Below are 17872 nucleotides of genomic sequence, written 5' to 3' on the forward strand. Positions count from 1 at the left end.
GCACATTTAGTAAAATGTGCAAGTCTGCTTTCTCTTCCGGGGTGTGAATGCTCTTAGGTAGGTGAAGGGCAGTTTCCCAGTGTGTCAACTCATTCAGTGGTAAGTAAATTAGGCAGCACTATTTATTTGTGAGTACAGAAACTGGGGTGTCAGGCCTGGATCTCTGCATTCTACGCTCCTGTCGTGGAATGCAAAATTCCCTTGACCACTTAAGATTAAAAACAGGTTTCACAGAGGTAGTGGGAGCACCAGGCTGCACCCTGGGGGCACACACTCTCTCTCCACTGTGGTAATACCTTAGATTTCAGTCCTTTCCAAGTGGTTTTATGTAATCATACCAGTTTTATTTAAGTTGTTCTATCACAGATGCCTAGCTAGAAATGTGAGAAAAGCGATGCAGCGAGCAAACTCAGTGTCCTCATTAATATTTTTATTCATGCTGAGATAGACAGTGTGGAGGGTTAGTTTTCTAAGTGTAACTGAGACTGGTAGCGTGCTGATTTAGAGCTGCCCTGCTGGTGGCTCAGCTGTGAAGGGAACACTGCCAGCCAGAGGGAAGCTATGCTTCCCAGACACCAGACGGAGCCCCGGGGGGACAAGAGTTTCCTGGGGATAAGCATACACAAGCAAGTGGCTGAACCAATTTTGAAAATCAGAATTGGTTTGCTGTATAATACATTTATCCTACTTTCTCCAAAGTCACACTATTAATATTTTGTTTAGTAATCTTCTTGGGGTAGAAAAAAAAAGCCGAACTGGTCAACAATTGTGTTGTTGTTTGCTTCTACTAGCATTTAAACAGAAAGCGTTTCATTACTTTTAATGAAAACCATAATGGCTTTACAGCTGGTTCTCCATGAAGTGATATCATAATATCTTTTTTTTGATATCATAATATCTTAATAAGTCTGGAAAATTCACAACCACAAGGAAAAAAGTATTCTTACATAAAAATTAATGGTGTTATGGTTAAGTATGATTGAGTCAAAGGCTTTCTAGTCTGTCCTTTTGGATTTCTTGTGAGGAAACTTAAATTCTGTAGTTTTGGAACTTTCTCATCACTTTTATTTATGTAAGCCTTAGCTTTCGGTTAAAATAAACTGCTTTTATCTATGCACACAGTTTCAGCACTAGAAACACGATAAACATACAGAAATACACTGAAGCAGATGTAGCAACCACCCTTAGACCAGTAACCTAAAAAAATCTTTAAATATAGAATTAACTAATTAGGTTGGCAAAACACAGCAACTGCCTCAAATCCATAGGGAAAAGTTCAGATTTTTTTTTTAGTCTTCCCACATGACTTTGTCATATATTACAAAGATAGATCACTATTAATAAAAGAGGCACTCAAAATCTGTCACAAGAGAATGTGAATACGGGTGGTATCCTGGTGGTTGCTATGGGAGGGGCTGACTCACAGCAGATTTTTAAGGCGAGGTGGCTTTGCAGCTGGAGGGGTGGAGAGTTGGGGGGTTGTCCCCTCTAGGTCCCTTGGAGGTAGCTACTTTCCATCAAGGTTTTCTAAAATCATATACTGTCTCAGACGACAGCGCTGTCAGTGTGGTTTTGTGGCTCCTGTTAGATGACAGCCAGCATTATGGATTCATGCTATCTTGTTCCTAAGTACAGTTTTCACACTACTGTTAAGCGGGAGCCACACATTTTAAATCAAAATGTTCTCTCCTCTGGAGACAAACAGGGCCAAACAACTGAGCTTAACTTTATCGCAAGATAAAAATGATGGAGATGCCCCAATAGGGGGGAAAAAATCTCAGTTCATGGCTGATTCCGGCTTTCTAGTCTACAGTGTAACTATTTTGCACATTTGTTCATTTTTAAAGATATCTGTTGTCAGGTCTGTTTGTTCTTTTACTCTACTTTTCATGGCCCTTGCAACTTAATCATTTTGTTCCTACAGAAGCCTTTTTATTCTATTAAAAAAAGCTAGAATTATATGTCCAACTTATAATTTTTGTGATAAGCAGTTACAAAAATGTCCCCAGCTTGGCATGTATCAACTTATTGCCATAACAGAAAAACATAGCTGATACTAAAGTGAAATCACTGAATTTTACTATTGTTGTCTCCGAAAATTAATTTGAGGGCAGAATGTATTTAAGTGAAAATCACCCCAACTCTACTTTGTGTTACTCAGTGCAGAAGTTCAAGCACTTTGTCAGTAATGAACCGTCCCTTTGGGGGGCCCAAGTGAATGGCTATGCATTGATAGACTTGTCAGCTTTGAAGAGTCAGACCCCTGAAATCTTCCATAATCAAAAGCTTGGCCTGGCCCTGGAACAAAGGCCAGGCTTCTCTATACTTAAAGGCCAACGAACACAGCTTGGAGCAGGGGGAGGAACAACCTGCTCATGCAGACATGGGTGGCTTGAGGACGGGCAGGCTTAATGGCAGCCTTTCAATTGCAGGGGTGGCTCCAGGACTCTATTTCTGGCATTTCTGATTTACAAATTATGGGAAAAGAATCTGCAAACTTTCTAAAATTAAATTGTTTTCTCCATTGGCAGATGGATGGACTTACATCAAATAATCCGGGAGTTCAATTGTTGAAGAAGGCTCCACGGAGGCAGTGTAACCCTCTTTAACTCCTAGGAAAGAGAAAACAAATTTAGAGCATTCACCAACCAGCATGGTTATCAAATGCCTGTAATTCAAAAATAGATTAGAAACATCTGGAACACTTTTCCTCAAATTCTATTCTTCCATCTCAATAAGCAACAGTGAGCAAGGAATACAATTGAACACAAACAATAGAGGCCCTATGACCAGCGCCAGCAGAACTGACGCCAGGCATTTAAAGCACCCTGGCTACTGCAGTGTCTGCACAATAAAGGAATTCCATCTTAACCCAAGGTCAATCTTCTATTCTTTCAACAGCAGTTGTGGCATCTGCCCAGCAATTCAGAGACTGTGGTGGCAGATGCAGCCACACAATGGTAGATACAGATTTGACATCAACATCTACTTTTCATGGGATTCAAACACGGCGGATGAGACAGTAACATCAGGTAACAGACTGCTTTGGTCACTGGATTTTTACTGCCAACCTTTTTTGTATGCAGACAGTGGAATTGGGTAGGAAGCTTTTCCATCGGTTTAAAATAAGGTATTACTGAATGTTGATTTATTCTCCTTTAACCTCTGGTCCTCATAACATGAAACAGATTTCTTTTAAGAACCTCACCCCTAAAGGAAAATCCACAGAAAAACAAAAAACCTCCCAAATCCCTGTCAGTCATGACGATGCTGTTACACTGGGTACATTTTCAATATTACATTTACAATGTACCATTTTCAAGGGCTATGTTTAGATCTTATACTAGGATAATCTTTTTTTTATCATTTAAAGTAAAGCTAAGCTAATAACTACAGCCCTAACTTGCCTGTTAGCATAATGTTTATGTCTGCTATAAAATAAACATGAATATCTATTCACTCCTTAGTCTAGTATTTTAAATGTCAAAACACACTAAGTTACACAGACCTGGTGGGCTTACAAAGGTCCATACATGTGATTCAGGCTTGGGTACAAGGGAAGGATAATTTGCTCTCTGCCACAGGTGCCAGGGAACAGATACAGAGGACCTAGGTTCTGAAAGATATTCTGCATGTCCTCAAGGCAGGCTGCAAAGAGCCTAGGACTGCTTCTCCCGCCAACTCTGAGAACACAATTTTGCTGGAGTCCAGTCCTCCTGGCAGGAGGTGGTGACTCCGGATCACTGTCTGAGGTGGGAAACGTGGACAGTGGAGTGTGCCCAGGAGCCTGGCTGATTAATACTGAACACAGAGTTTTACTTCTTTGTGGCTTTTCCTGACTTGACAAATTCAACCATCGGAGTGTTGGGGGGTGGGGAAAGCTTACTCTTACTTCTCAGGCCATTATATAGTATTTCACTGGTCTAAATATTTCAACAGATATGCTTTGACATGCAACATATCCAACCTAGGGCAACAAAGGCACTGTAGTATAGTATTCTACAACTCCCTTGCAAGCACCACTGAAAAAATCAGAGCTCCTCTCACAGAGCAAAAATGGTGATTAAAAGTAGGGGTTACGGTTTTCAGTGTTATGGACAAAACACAGAAAGTCAACACTCTTTCAAACTGTAATTAAAACGCTACTCATTAAGTAACCTTCTTAATGTTTCCTGGGGGATTTTGCCTTAGCTGTCCTGAGTTTAAGACTGGCTGCAGTGCTAACTGACGGACTTAGATCTTCTATTTCCTGGAACATGAGACATTATATTTTAGAGGAGTCTGTTGTTGTTAAATAAGGAAAACCTAAGTTTGCCATTAGATTTTAAACATCAATACACTGCAGGTAAGCAGTCTTCCTGCAGATTAGCTTTTGTTTAGAGTCATTAAAGTATTATTTTGAGTCTTTAGATAGCTGGCCTCTAAGCTTTCTCTTAAAGCCTGATGTGGTTAATTTTCCAAAAGCCTGAAGTATAAATTTTAATCACAATTATGCTGATTTACTAAAAATTAAGAAACCAAAACAAAAAACCTTTAAGCTTGATCAGGCTAATAATAGCCCACAATTTTGCAAAAGGTGAATTGTTTTCACTGCAAATGAAGATGATGCTATATCTCTGCAAATGTAATTTTATCTTGCGTATTTTATAAAGAAGTTGACATTTCCTTATGCTAATATTAATTAAGGTAAGGGTGACACTGTTTCTTTAAGAAAGGAAGGAATATTTCTACTGTTAATTATGTCTGGTGAAATCAGTTCAAGAATTGGCATATCACATTCATACTGAAGTCCACAAGATCTTAACAAGTAAGGAAAAGAGCATCAAAGTCCACTTCTAAAAGGGAATCTCTGGGAGGATATAAGGTCATTTTCAAATGTCATTATCTTATTAACAAATAGAGAAATCTTTATTTGGCTAAAAAGAGACAAAACACAGCAGTAGAACGAAGGTAAGTTCTGCTCAAGAGTATAATACTAATAGTTAAACAGAAAGTCATTTGCTTACAGAATGTTATTTATTTAAAACATTCGGGGATCTCATGACCTTATGCCTGGTGCTGGTGCTGCTGAGCTAAATCCCCAGACCTTAAAAAAAATTATTAATTCTAAGCAGAATAATGTCAAATTCACGACATTTTGCACCTCGAGTTCCATTAACACAAGAAGTCAGTTTTTTTTTACAGTACCTTCACTGGAATTCAGACTGGAATTATTCAGCTTGGCAATTTCCTCTTCTTCTTGAATGTCTTCTTCCTTCTCTTCAATAGTCTCAATATCATGCTTTTTTATTTGGTCCTTTTCCTTGTGTTTTTTAGACTTCTTTTTGGACTTTTTGTGAGACATTGAATGGTTTTCTTCCATAGGCTTTGGACACTTGAGTAGAACTGAACCAGGGGATAAGGTTTCCACAGAAGTCCTAGAGGTATATTTGTCTTGCTGGTCCTCATAGATGCTACCGTTCTGACTAAAACTGTCAACAGGCAGGTCTTGAGTTCCCCGGCCTTCGGGCGTGCTAGGGGAGTTGGAGTTAGAGTGCACAGTCTGCGGTGGTGGGTTGGAAACAGGCAGGTGGGTGGAAGGCAGCGGCGGGGGGCTGGGGATGGCAGCGGCTGCGGGAAGCGGCGGGAGGCTGGCGGCGGACTTTTCACTGGTGGGGTTCACATGACCATTTAATGTTGGTGGTACTCTACTTGTCAGGTGAGATATTCGAGCTTTTTTATTCATTAAAGGATCAATAAAATCTGATTCTAAAGGCCGTTTCTGAGAGGGAAAAAAAAAAAAAGATCCAGCTTGTACCAAAATTCAGTAAATTCAATAAATGTGTGATTGGTTAAACAATTGAGCAACCTTACTCATAACTAACCTTTCTCCAAGCTTAAGCAAAAACAAAACTCTACAATGACCCCAAATCAAAGCAACACAATGAAACCACAAGTAGAATAAATTTTCATGTCTAATGTCAAAAGCAAAGTCTGGCAAGTATACATCTCTTTGGAGGGTTTATTCAGTGTTTCCCGGTCACTCAGTCTCATCCTAAGAACATAAGCATTTATGCAATCTCTGTGGATGACCACTCAGGAGGGTACTACACACAGGCAGCATCTGCAGTGCTGGCTGCTGCTGGCCGAATCCTATTAAAGGGGAGGGGAAGTAACCGGTGCCTGAGGCTGGCAGATCTATAAGGCTAGGCAGGAGGCAGCACGCCGATGTCCACTTAATGTCTGATGTGCTGAAATGCTCCAGGTATGAGTATTTGAGCTGCTGTTTTTCATTTCAGCTGTCTTGAATGGGAAGTCAAACTTTTCAGAGCAATTTCTCTATCCCTATCATTGCTGAAATGCGGTTGCAATTTTTTTTTTAATTCTTAGATATCTCTTCACCATATTATAACAAGTATTTATATCTGGTCCACTAAAGAAATGTAGAAACCCTTTATAAAAAGAACCTTGAAAATATCAGCTCAGTTTAATAATATCAATAGTATTTAAGTTGAAAGGGGAGCAGATACCCCAAAGTATAAAATATAAGTCCATATTTATGTGTAAATGGACTACTGTGGCTTATATTTGAGGTTGAAAGAAAATAATAAATCCATTAGTTTATTCTGTTTTTAATTTAGCACCATTTATTTGGCACCTGCTCTGTACTTTTTTTTTTTTTTTCTTTTTCCTTTTTTTTTAATCGGTACCAGGGATGGAACTTACAACTGCCTGCTTGCAAGGCAGGCGCTGATGCCGCTGAGCTAAATCCCCAGCCCCACCTGCTCTGTACTTTGATCAGAGAAGCAGGAGCTTGGCATCTAAGGTGAGGCTTCCCCAGACAATGCACATGCAAGGACAGAACACCCCCACTTCCACATCCTGTGTGGTAGGTTTCTAACACATCCTAGTATGCCCTTTGCGTTGGACACGCTTACTGTTCTCCACACTCTGTCTGCTGTTCCCTATTTCTTAGGGATAGGGTTCAGGGACAGAGAGTGCGACAGGAGACAAGGTCGTTCCCGTGGTCTGTGCAAAGCACTCAGGACACTGAAACTCTATCACTCTTTCAGGCAGCGCTGCACCGCCTGACCCAGTATGCTCAAACTCCAGCACTGCTGGGGAGCACCCCATGTTTTCTAGGAAGGATGGCTCTTGTGGGGAAACTAAACTGGAAGTCTGATTAGGAGTATCCTGGTTCAGATCCCACTGGAAAGGGCACTTGTTGTTTATTTGCTTATTGCAAACACATTTTCCCCTAAGAACATTTTATTAGAACATGTTTTAGATAAAATTCTCAGATTAATCTACGAATTGGATGCAACTGGACAAGCTGTCTAGTTAATGACCAAACTGAGAAGCAGTAAATCTTATTAGCAAAACATAGACTTTAAAAATGGAAAGCAAGCTCGGTGTGGTAGCACACGCCTGTGGTCTCAGTACTCAGGAAGCAGAGTCAAGAGGATTGCAAGTTTGAGGTGTGCCTCAGCTACGTGGAATTTGAGGTTAGCTTGGGCTATACAGTGAGACCCTGTCTCAAGGAAAAAGAGCAAGGTATGCATTAGGTACTCTGACAAGCAGTATGGCTTTATAACTTCATTATATACCTGAGGAGAGGAGGCAGCATCTCTACTAGAACATACAGGAGATTCTGAACGGCTGGTGCCAGCAGAATTCTGAGATGGATTTAGTTTTCTGTAAAAGACACACATGTTCCAGATAAATAAAGAGAACTTTCAAACGTGCATGATAGAAAGCTCACCCTTACTACTTCTTTCCCATGTCAACAGTAAAGTAACAGTGATTAAAACAATTACTTATTCACATCATCTTTAAAGAAAAAATGGCACAAAAGAACATACCTACTGAGCACTGACTCCAGAGCTCGCCTGTCTGCTTCGCTGTATCCCGGCCAGTCCCGCTGAATCTCCTTGAACACGAAATCCTTTAGCGTATAGGACAGGTCCTTAGGATTCAGGTTGGCTACCTGGCACGTGGTATAAATACAGAATGACAGATGTTTTTGCTGTTTTAAACAGGGGCCATTAGGATTTACAATGAACGTAATTACAGACATTGGCCTTACAGTGACTGCTAATTTTATACATACCAGATCCTAATGAATGCCATTGGACTTCATTTTGGGATGCTAACAAAATAGAGAAAGTATTTTTCCTTGGAGGACCATTTCATTTGCAAAATTTCCAATCAAAAATAAACCCACACTAGAAAAAAATAATGGAGGGAATTTTTAAAAAATCAGTTTTTCTAATCAAAGGGATCCAAAGCAGTTAATTAGCACAATCACTATTTACTTCTTGTCATTACCTCCATTACTTCTGAGTCACAGGGAAAAGTCCTGATCATGTGTATCAAGTAGAAAATAAATGCTGAGTTATAAACTTTCCTTTTAGCTGTCAAGAGAAACTGTCTTTATAAATAGCGTCAATTCTAGAAACCTCCTGTCATTTTCTTTGGGGCAACCAAGTTCAGGTTTGCTGTTTGTGTCTGATAGCTCTCCTGAAGAACCACTTATTAGAAGTCCTTGAAATTCCCCAAAACTAACAAATGAAAACATAAACTTAAAAAACAAAACAAAACAAAAACCAAAAACCCACATAACTGTTATTAGCCAGATGGTTTATTCCCAAGTGTAATCTCTTTCTATCCTTTAAATACAAATCACAGAGTGTTGAGGTCTCTAATCCATTAACTACACAAATGCATGGCTTTAGGTGCTAAACCAAAAGTAATTTTTAAGTTTAGGAAAAAGATATTTCTGTCTGACATTTAGATTAGGAATGGCCTTTTAAATAACTTGACTTCTGTTTTGAAAAAATATTATAAAGTATATAATAATTCATACTTCTCTCATAGCCCAGCGCAATACTAATCTAATACTGAAGTTGTTATAAAGTAGAAAACAGGCTGATTTCAAAATTTAAATTTGCCAGTAAAAATATAAGCCACCAACAAACTTTTTTAAGTGGAATAAATAGAGCAGTTTTTCAAATTTCAAATACCCCCGACACATGTGGATACTCTGCCTCCTGGTTCCATACTGCAGAATGCTCAGTGCTTTTCTTCTGCCTGTTGCTTTTACTCTGTCTAAGATAATGGTAGTATGTTCATCTATCTATAGATACTCCACTGAACTGATACAGAGAAATTACAAGAAGAAAGTAATCCAAAAATTAATTTTCCAAGTAATTTTTTTCCTGTTTTGTTAATCTAAAATAGGGCAATGCCCTTTTATTTACAATGCTCATTTTTGCTGAGCATAGTACTACACACCATTAATGCAGACACTTGGGAAGGCTGAAGCAAGAGGACTGCTTAATCCCAGTAGCTTAAGTCCTGCCTGAGCAACACAGCAAGACCCTGTGCCAGAGGGGAAAGCAGTGAACATCTTAAGTTACTTAAAAAACCTATTATTTTGATAAATTAACAGTGCTGAAAACTAGTATATAAACAACAAATCAGCAAATATATCTGTTGGCTGTACAAGGCAGGACTTAGCACTTTAGGTACTTGTTGGCCAACTAGTTTGTATTGGATAGAACTACCAATTTTTGAATGATTTGTACTTTTTTGCTATACTTGGTTTTTTCCCTTTCATGGCTGATTTGGTCACTTTCACTGGAGCACAAGTTATTGGATGTAGGCTGTTAGATGTGTGCTAAGGGAATGTTTTGATTTAAGTCCAAATTCTGAATATGCTGTAATTATCTTCCTTGAGAGGATTAAGTGAGATTATCAATGTAACCATGCCCCACAAATAATAGATGTTATTAGTGCTTATAAGTGTATTTTCACTAGGCCGGTGGTTTTCAGCCCATATTACACATTAGAAATTACTCAACGGCTTTACACAATATTGGTCCCCAGGGTCTATTTTCAGACCCTTGGATTTAGTTGGTCTGGGGTGGAGTTCCGGCATTGCCATTTTTCAAAAAGCTCTCTGGGGTATTCTAACATGTATCCAGGACGAGACTACACTCTAGACTCTACTGAGCGACCCGTACTTTAACGACTTATTTCTCACTTGCTCAGGGTCAAGCATGTTTACAGTTTTAGATGTCTGTCTGTACACAGATAAACGATCATGAAGCTACCGTCATCTGTCAGCAGGAGCCTCTTTGAGAACCATCTCTGTCATCATCATGCCTTCCCCATCTTCAAATCAGAGGGTAATTCACAAGATTTCTAAAGATGCAGCTACCAAATATTTTATGGTAAAGACTGAAAACACTCCTTTACCCCCGTTTTTTTCTGTCATCCTTCCATTTTGGTCTCTTAAAAATGCTACGTGACCTACGAATTTAGACTGCTTCCAAAAAGTGTTCAATGGATTTAATAAAAATCCTTGCTACTGACCAAAGTGTCTAAGAGATTTGTTAATCCTAAACTGGATTTCATGACATTTTATATTATGCTTTAATATAACAAATAATGAGAATTAGGCTGTTAAAATGTTATTCTTTGAACGACAGATGACAATTTATAGGTGTTTTTTAAACAATGGAATTTAAGAATAATTTTGAAATGTTACTGCTCTAGAAAAAGAAAGATAAAGATGGACCACTCTGGTGGATCTGAATGTTAACTGACATTTCTGACCTGAGTTGGTATGAAAAAGTATACTAATTCACACTGTGACAAATCCTGACTTTATTAAAAGCAATGGCCTACTTCTATATGTAAGCTTATGACTTTAAGGTGACTAATGACAGCTCACACTTTGCACATTTGTGTCCTTTAATACAGCAAACGACCCATCTTGGTGCACCAAGAGGCAGGAAAAAGGCACGGAAGTAAGGGTAACGAGCAGCATGAATGATGCTACTAATTAGGCAACAATATTCCGGCCTATACCAACTGGAGACCAACAGAATACATCGCACAGCTTTACATAAACCAATGAAAAATAAAGTTAGTTTAGGTGACTCAAGACTAAAAACAGACAATACAAACTTCTTCCTTACTTTTTAGTGGAATTTTAAGGCAAAATTAGTTTGACCCATATAAAGACATCACCTACATTTTAACTAGTTTTTAATTAAATGCATAAAAAGTTGATTTAATTTAATCATCAAGAGTTGTTTTCATATACAACTGAAAACGACCCTGAAATGTCTCTGTCTCAATAGTACTCATGACAGCAAGAATGCCACTAAGTGAACTCTCAGGGAGAGGGGTAAGCAGAAGGAGCTGGGCCCTCACCTGTTGCAGAATGGCTCCCAGGGAGTTCTTGTCTTTCTGATTGACTCCGTCTTTCTGCAGTCGGGCCAGCAGCTCGGGTTTCTTGTAGGCCTTGAGGGCCAGTAAGTGAATCACTCTGTCCCTGTATGGCCGCTGAGAAACACTGCTGCTGCCATGTGCCTTTCGAATTGTGTTTGCAGGGTTCATGGGGGTGGACCTTTTCCTTTCAGGCACTGCGTCAGCGACAGCTTGAGGTGCTTTCCGAATCTGCACTCTTTTCCCTACAGTCCAGTGGAAATGACAGAGTTATGCATTTGAAGGTTACAAAAGCCTCCCAATTTCCACAACTGTGATTTAGGTAACTCTTCAATTCTGGAGGAATAAAGTACACTGTATTTCAATTCTTTTTCTTTAAAAAGACATACAAACAAAGCATTCTAAACAGATGGCTTCCAATATGAATTAGGAATTTTTGATGGGCTCGTTTCTTGGAATAAATAGGTATTATAGATGGATTTTGGCCACTTGACTATGCATGGATAGTAATTAGTGACACAAACTGTAATAGACTAGAAACCTTTAGTCTGCAGGTTATTCGATGTTAAATGGAAATAAAGTGATTCCCATGCTCACCTGTGCTATTTACAGAACTTACATCTGCATTTCTGAAAAGCAGATATGAATACAGTGAACATGGTGAAATGTAAGAACCTCTTCAGACCCCACTCTTGGCAAACCTAGGATTTTAGTTTATTAATTTCAGATTCAGAAGCTGTAAGCAGGAAAATCTATAAATACTAACTAGAATTATTTCTTTTCCTGTTTCCTGAAGCAAATTTTAGGAGTCGAGAAACAAAACCAACCAACCAAACAAGCAACCAACCAGCCAACAAACAAAACAATCTCAGAGGACCGAACAGATCTCTCCTCTGTGGAGCTGGATTACATAGATGAGTTGGAGGAATGGAAAATGGTACAAAGGAGGCCTTTACACCATTTGTGCATGGGCTGGTACCATTCATGAAGGTGATTCATTTTCTGCTTGGACTGAGCACTGACACTTGGCAAGTGTCTACTTCTGGAGAATTTTTGTGGGCTGCAGTGACCTGGACACTCGTGTGTGTGTGTGTGTGTGTGTGTGTGTGAGAAGCTGGTGCCTGAAACCCCCTGTACCCATCCCCTCTGAAGGAAGAAGAAGAAGGAACATGAAATTTGCAACACCTTCATTTTATGATTTCTGGTTAGACTGTTTTAGTTCATTTAGTAAACATGAAGCCCAGCTCCATGCTCTGTGGTTACAGTGGGGGAATAATTGGCAGTGACATGTGATGTGGGGTGATTACTTTAAGAACAGGACTAACAACAAGGAACAATAGGTATCTAAAAGCAACTTCCATGAGCTATGAATCAGCTCACCACGGCAGAGCTTTCCTGAACACTAACTGTGTCCATTCTGGGTTTCCTGGCCCTGTTTTGTTTGTTTGTTTATTTGTTTTGGAACATCATCCTACTTTAAGAGAAAAACTGAATATTCTTAGGAAACTTTTACCAGCTGGTTTGTTTCTTTACTATTTATATGTAACTGATTACAATGATCAGATCAAACCACAGTACAGAAAAGGAACTCAATACTAAGTGGACACTGTCTCACAAGCAAAACTATTCAATTAAATTACTTGGTTTTAGAGACAGACAGGTCAGGTTTGTGTTCTTCATGACTTAGAGACAGCTAGATCAATGATGGGAAGGGAGCTAATATTTATTATGCACCAATTGTGTGGGGAGCCACTGAACTAAGAGGGTCACACACATTACGTCACTAAGGCTCATGGTCATTGGAAAAGGTGAACACTGTCTTCACCTCAGTGAAGAGGTCTGAGGCTTTCAGTGGGCTCTGTGCAGACGTACAGTGCTCGCTTCGTGTATGGGAGGTTCTGGGGTTAAGAGACCCCAACCTTCTCACATGCACTTCTTTGTGGGGATGATTCTGTGGACGAATCCTTAACTTTCTGCTTCTTGCTGCTTGTGAGACTATGGGCTCTATAAGGACAGGGCAGTGGCTGCTTACTCCACCAGCTGAATCTGAATGGGTATTTGATGACTAAGTGAATGACAGTGAGACAGCAAATAAGCAGATTTGTCCACAGTGCCTGAATGCAGGAGCCAGAGGACACACTGAAATCCCCAAGGTGGTTGTTTTTTCCCTTTTCTGTGATGCTGGTTATTGAATCCTGGAACTACAAGATATATCCCCAGCCCAATTTTTCTTTTTCTTCTTTTCTCTTTTACTCTCAGTCCTTAAAAAAAAAAATTATCTTGAGACAGTCTTGCTAAGTTGCCAGGCTGGCCTCAAACTTAGGATTCTTTTGCCTCAGTCTCCCAAGCAGATGGGATTTTAGGCATTCATCACCAAAGTGAAAAGCAACCTACCATTTCTCAGTTATCAGAGTGTTAATATTAGATTCTTTGAAAATTTAATAGAAATTGTGGAAAAAAAAAAAAAACAGGGTTATGTTCATAAAAAGTTAGGAAATGCCATAAATTCCACACTTGCCAAGTCTTGCAGAAGAGAAAACTATTTAACTCACTCTTTTCCAGACCAAGCTGACTGGCTATTTAGAATGAATCCGGGTCAACAAAGCAAACACAAATAAAAACAGAAAGCGACAGAACTGTTGCCTGCTCTCCTGCGAGCCTGGGTCTCAGAAGGGCCCTGCCCTCTGAGTTTACCATCCTCCAACCCCAAGGAGCAACCAACAATAAAAAAAGAAAAAAAGAAAAAAAGAAAAAAAGAAAAAAAAAAAAGGAGGCTAACTGTCTGTAGGAGGACAATGTGTATATTTGATTAAAAAAAATTAGTCAGCTCCGGGGAGGACAGAATTGGAGTCTCACCTGAAGCCTGGAGCCAGGATGCGATCTCCCTCGGAATGCTCCACCCTCAGCAGACTCACTTCACCTTTTTCCTAATTGTCCTTTTACACAGCCAGTTATGGTGCAACTCATTTTTGTCAGATTCTTCAAAGAACAATCCAACCCCTAGGAACTACTGAATTATACTCAAAGATTACCTGCTCATGAACTCCTCACCCTTTTTTGTGCTTATTCAACCAGGGAGGCCTTGGCTTTAAGAAAAGACAAACTGTAGATGACAAAAATATTAGGGATGTAAAGATTTACAGGCTAGAAACGCTAAGGAAAGGAAAAGGTAAAGCAGGAAAATGTCAGGTTCAAAGGAGGCAGAATGGTTTTATTTTTATTTTTAATATTTGCCTCAGAAAAGCCCTTTTAATAAAGCCCATGGGAGAACCTAATTTTCTTCCCAGACTCAACTGCTAATCAATTCCCCGGGCTCCTTCATCATTAGCAGCAGCAGCAGTGGTACCAACAGGCCTGGGCAGTCTGAGGCTGCGTCGGTGGCACTGTTTCATAACAAGGAGTCGACTTCCAGCTCCTCCTTTCACACGGGCTGGTCAAAGCACTCGGCCCTCAGGCCAGTGGCTCTGAGGGAACAATCTGAAAGGCAGATTTCCCAGCCACTGGGGCAGTCCATCAGAGAGGCAGAGGACTGCATCGTCTGCTGCAGCTTTTCTCTTCTGCAGAACCTGACCGGACGCCCTGGTGACACACTTGTTTCTCTTAGCTCACTGAAAAGAAAGTTTTGTGCTAATATGCTTGCTTCTTCTTTGCAAGAGAGAATCTATTTTGTCTATGTCTTTTACTGTAAGTAAGTACTTTGAAGCTAATGATACACAGTATATTAATTATTGCTATCCTATTAATTAATTGATTTTGGCTTTTTGAGACAGGATCTCAAGGTGGCCTTGGGCTCACTTTGTAGCCCAGGCTGATCTTGAACTTGCAACACTCCTTCTGCCTCAGACTCCCAAGTACTAGGATTGCAGGCATGCACCACCACACCCAGCATATTCTATTATTATTATTACTGTTGTGAAATTTTGATTTATTCATAAAATAAAAAAAACAAAGCAAGTTAGTTAGGTTTATAAAACACAACTAGAAACAGCAGAATCATGACAACAATGTGGTCTCTTCTCTGATTAAACACATGATCCACTGTGAAGGTATCTATTTCTACCACCTGGCATTTGTGATCACCTTTCGAAAATGTATAGATATACCTAACAGACACAAAATGTTAAACTACAAAGGGCTTTAGATATGGTCTACTTCAAATCTTCCTCCTTTACTACTGGAAAAAATTATGCTGGTACGTGCTAACCCATCAAAAATAAGGAGACCAGGGTAGAAGCTGGGAAAACTGGAAACAGAATTTTATATATTAGGTTCATTCATTAGATAAATTTTAATAAACATAAGGATTTGCAATACAATAAAATTCTATACTTTAGTAGCCAATGAGTAGTCTAAATGCTGGGGAACCAGGATTTTTCTTAATCAAAGAGGAGTTGGAACAACTTGGTAATGTTTACCACTGACATATAAGTGTCATAGCCAGAGGTGAAACGAGAAATGAGAGTACTATTCCTAGGTAATGTTCTCTCTGGCTCCTGCCTAGGTGAGAGATTTGACTTTTCCCAGCCCACAAGAGGGAACCAAAAGTCCCTATTCCCTTTGACCTCTAAGACCCTAGCAAAACTGTCGGCTCTTAAGCCGGGCTGGTGCCCACACCAGGTCACCACAGCATCAGTAACCTCTGCCTTCACCCAGGCTGAATCTGTTGAAAGAAGCCTTGTTCAGCAGGTACCCAGGCTGGTACCAGTGAGGTCTGGTATATGTGTATGGTATAGTCAATTATGAACGAAAGGATGATCTCCTGCAGTTTCAGGAAGAGAACACAACACGTTCCTGAGGCCAGGCCCACAGCATTTGCTATTTTGCAGGTTCAAGGACTTGATACATAAAATGGAGACATGTCCACAACCGACTTCACAGACTGCATTCAGATGAGTACACGTAACGTGCCAACCACGCCTCGTATACAAGGACTCAGGAAGTGCTGGAAAACAGTGTTAAATGGGGCCTGACTAACACTGAAAAGAACTGAATGAACCAGACAGCTCTCCGATACTGAAAAAAGCAAGAAGATAAAAATTATCTGGCTAGTAGGAAAGAAATATGTGGCAAGGGTCTGGCAGTGGATAAGCTTAGAAGAAAAAGATCAAATCAAATGTGACATAACAAAGTATAGTGAAAAAACAGAACAACAGAAATTCCAATCAGGATATTAGTCCTCAGAATTGACTAGACTTTTATTGGAGTTAGGCTGTCCAGTTTGAACATAGGTGAAGAATTGGAGGCAGTCAGAAGTGAACAATAAAAATAATTAAAGGGTTGGGACTTTGTCATATTAAGAAAAGTTAAAAGGAGCTGGACTTACATTCCCCAGAGGATAAAAGGCTAAAGTTAATGGTAAGATTTAAACTCAGAGAAGAGCAGCACTATGACAGTGAGGGGGCAGGTGAGGGAGGACAAAACAGACGAGGAGGCTATACAGGCCAACTGGCTGGCAAATAGCACTCAGGGCTCTGGGGGCAGGACAGTCCTCAGAAGGGCGGAGATGGAATTTGGTTCAGACTTAAACTTTGAAAAACTCAAGTTTTCTGTGTCTACTGTCAAAATTCATATATATCATGCCTATAAGACATCTTGCAAATTCTAGAATTTCTATACCACTAGAAAGTGTACAGCATGTAGAATTTTAGGTATTGGTAAATTTGTTGAACTGCATCTGACCCTATCAAAACAAAACAAAACAAAACAAAACAAAACAAAACAAAACAAAACATTATATATATATATATATATATATATATATATATATATATATAAAACATATATATATGGGCTACTCAGGGACCATTTGATGAAAAAGTGCTGATTCAGTAATCAGTGCTGATTTTCAAACTCTGGTATCAGGCTTGAGTTTTCAGTTAGTGATACTGCAAGGGAAAAAATCACTTCGATAGTTTAAGTTTTATAGTCTTTTGTCATACATATCAAACTGTTCCACTGTTTCTAAAATCGTATTATGGTACAGATTAAAACACTTCCTAACAGGAACAGTTAATTTGTAGTTTGCACCTAATGTAAGTATGGGAGACAGCAAGTATTTTAAAAATAATTTTGAGATTTAGCCTACTAACATAGAAAGCTAATTTACTTATGAGGGGAAAGAAAGAAAGGAGTTTGGAAGTTATCTCATGCTATGGGAAAGAGAAGGAAAAAATCTCACTGCTGGTAACTTACTAGGCATGGAACTGGGCCTCCGGAGTCATGATACCTGGGGAAGCCATGAACTGTTGTTAAACTAAACTTAATGTATCTAAGCTAAGCATCAAGTCCCAGGAGCACTGGCTTTGTTCCAGAGAAATACTTATTAAAGCCACTGGTTGAGTTTCTCAAAGCTGAATGTAAGGCAGTTGGATCAGCAATGGGAAAATACAGATGAAGAATTACACTAAAACTCAAAAGACCTTGACTAAGGGATCTGCTTGTTCAAGAGGCTTTTTGTAAGCATTTAAGTTTCCAAATGCACATCCTTTAATCATTTACTATAGTGACTTGTTATGAAGCTGACCAGGGCCTCAAAGAGCCCATCCTGACTCTTGATTGTTCTATTCCTGTTAATAGTCACCATGAAGTGACTCCTCATAGTTGTCCAGGGCACTGCTCATAAAGAAGACTCATCTTGCTGGGCTGGTCTTCCTTC

The 17872-nt window shown here is 39.5% G+C and overlaps 1 protein-coding gene across 3 annotated transcripts in view; it reads right to left on the bottom strand.

Annotated features, from left to right (window-relative positions):
- The window catches only part of Ell2 (elongation factor for RNA polymerase II 2), a 67829-nt gene that overhangs the window by 6751 nt on the left and 43206 nt on the right, over nt 1-17872 (bottom strand). For all 3 annotated transcript variants that reach the window (XM_003479437.5, XM_063245385.1, XM_063245384.1), the window contains 5 exons: nt 11203-11462; nt 7842-7966; nt 7587-7674; nt 5188-5761; nt 2546-2612 (listed from right to left, as the gene is read on the bottom strand). In XM_003479437.5, coding sequence (XP_003479485.1) covers nt 2546-2612; nt 5188-5761; nt 7587-7674; nt 7842-7966; nt 11203-11462 — 1114 coding nt within the window. The remainder of the gene's footprint in view (nt 1-2545; nt 2613-5187; nt 5762-7586; nt 7675-7841; nt 7967-11202; nt 11463-17872) is intronic.

Source organism: Cavia porcellus, unplaced genomic scaffold (assembly GCF_034190915.1).
Source record: "Cavia porcellus strain 051 isolate PalLab524CR breed Dunkin Hartley unplaced genomic scaffold, mCavPor4.1 scaffold_2, whole genome shotgun sequence".
NCBI classification, from domain to species: domain Eukaryota; kingdom Metazoa; phylum Chordata; class Mammalia; order Rodentia; family Caviidae; genus Cavia; species Cavia porcellus.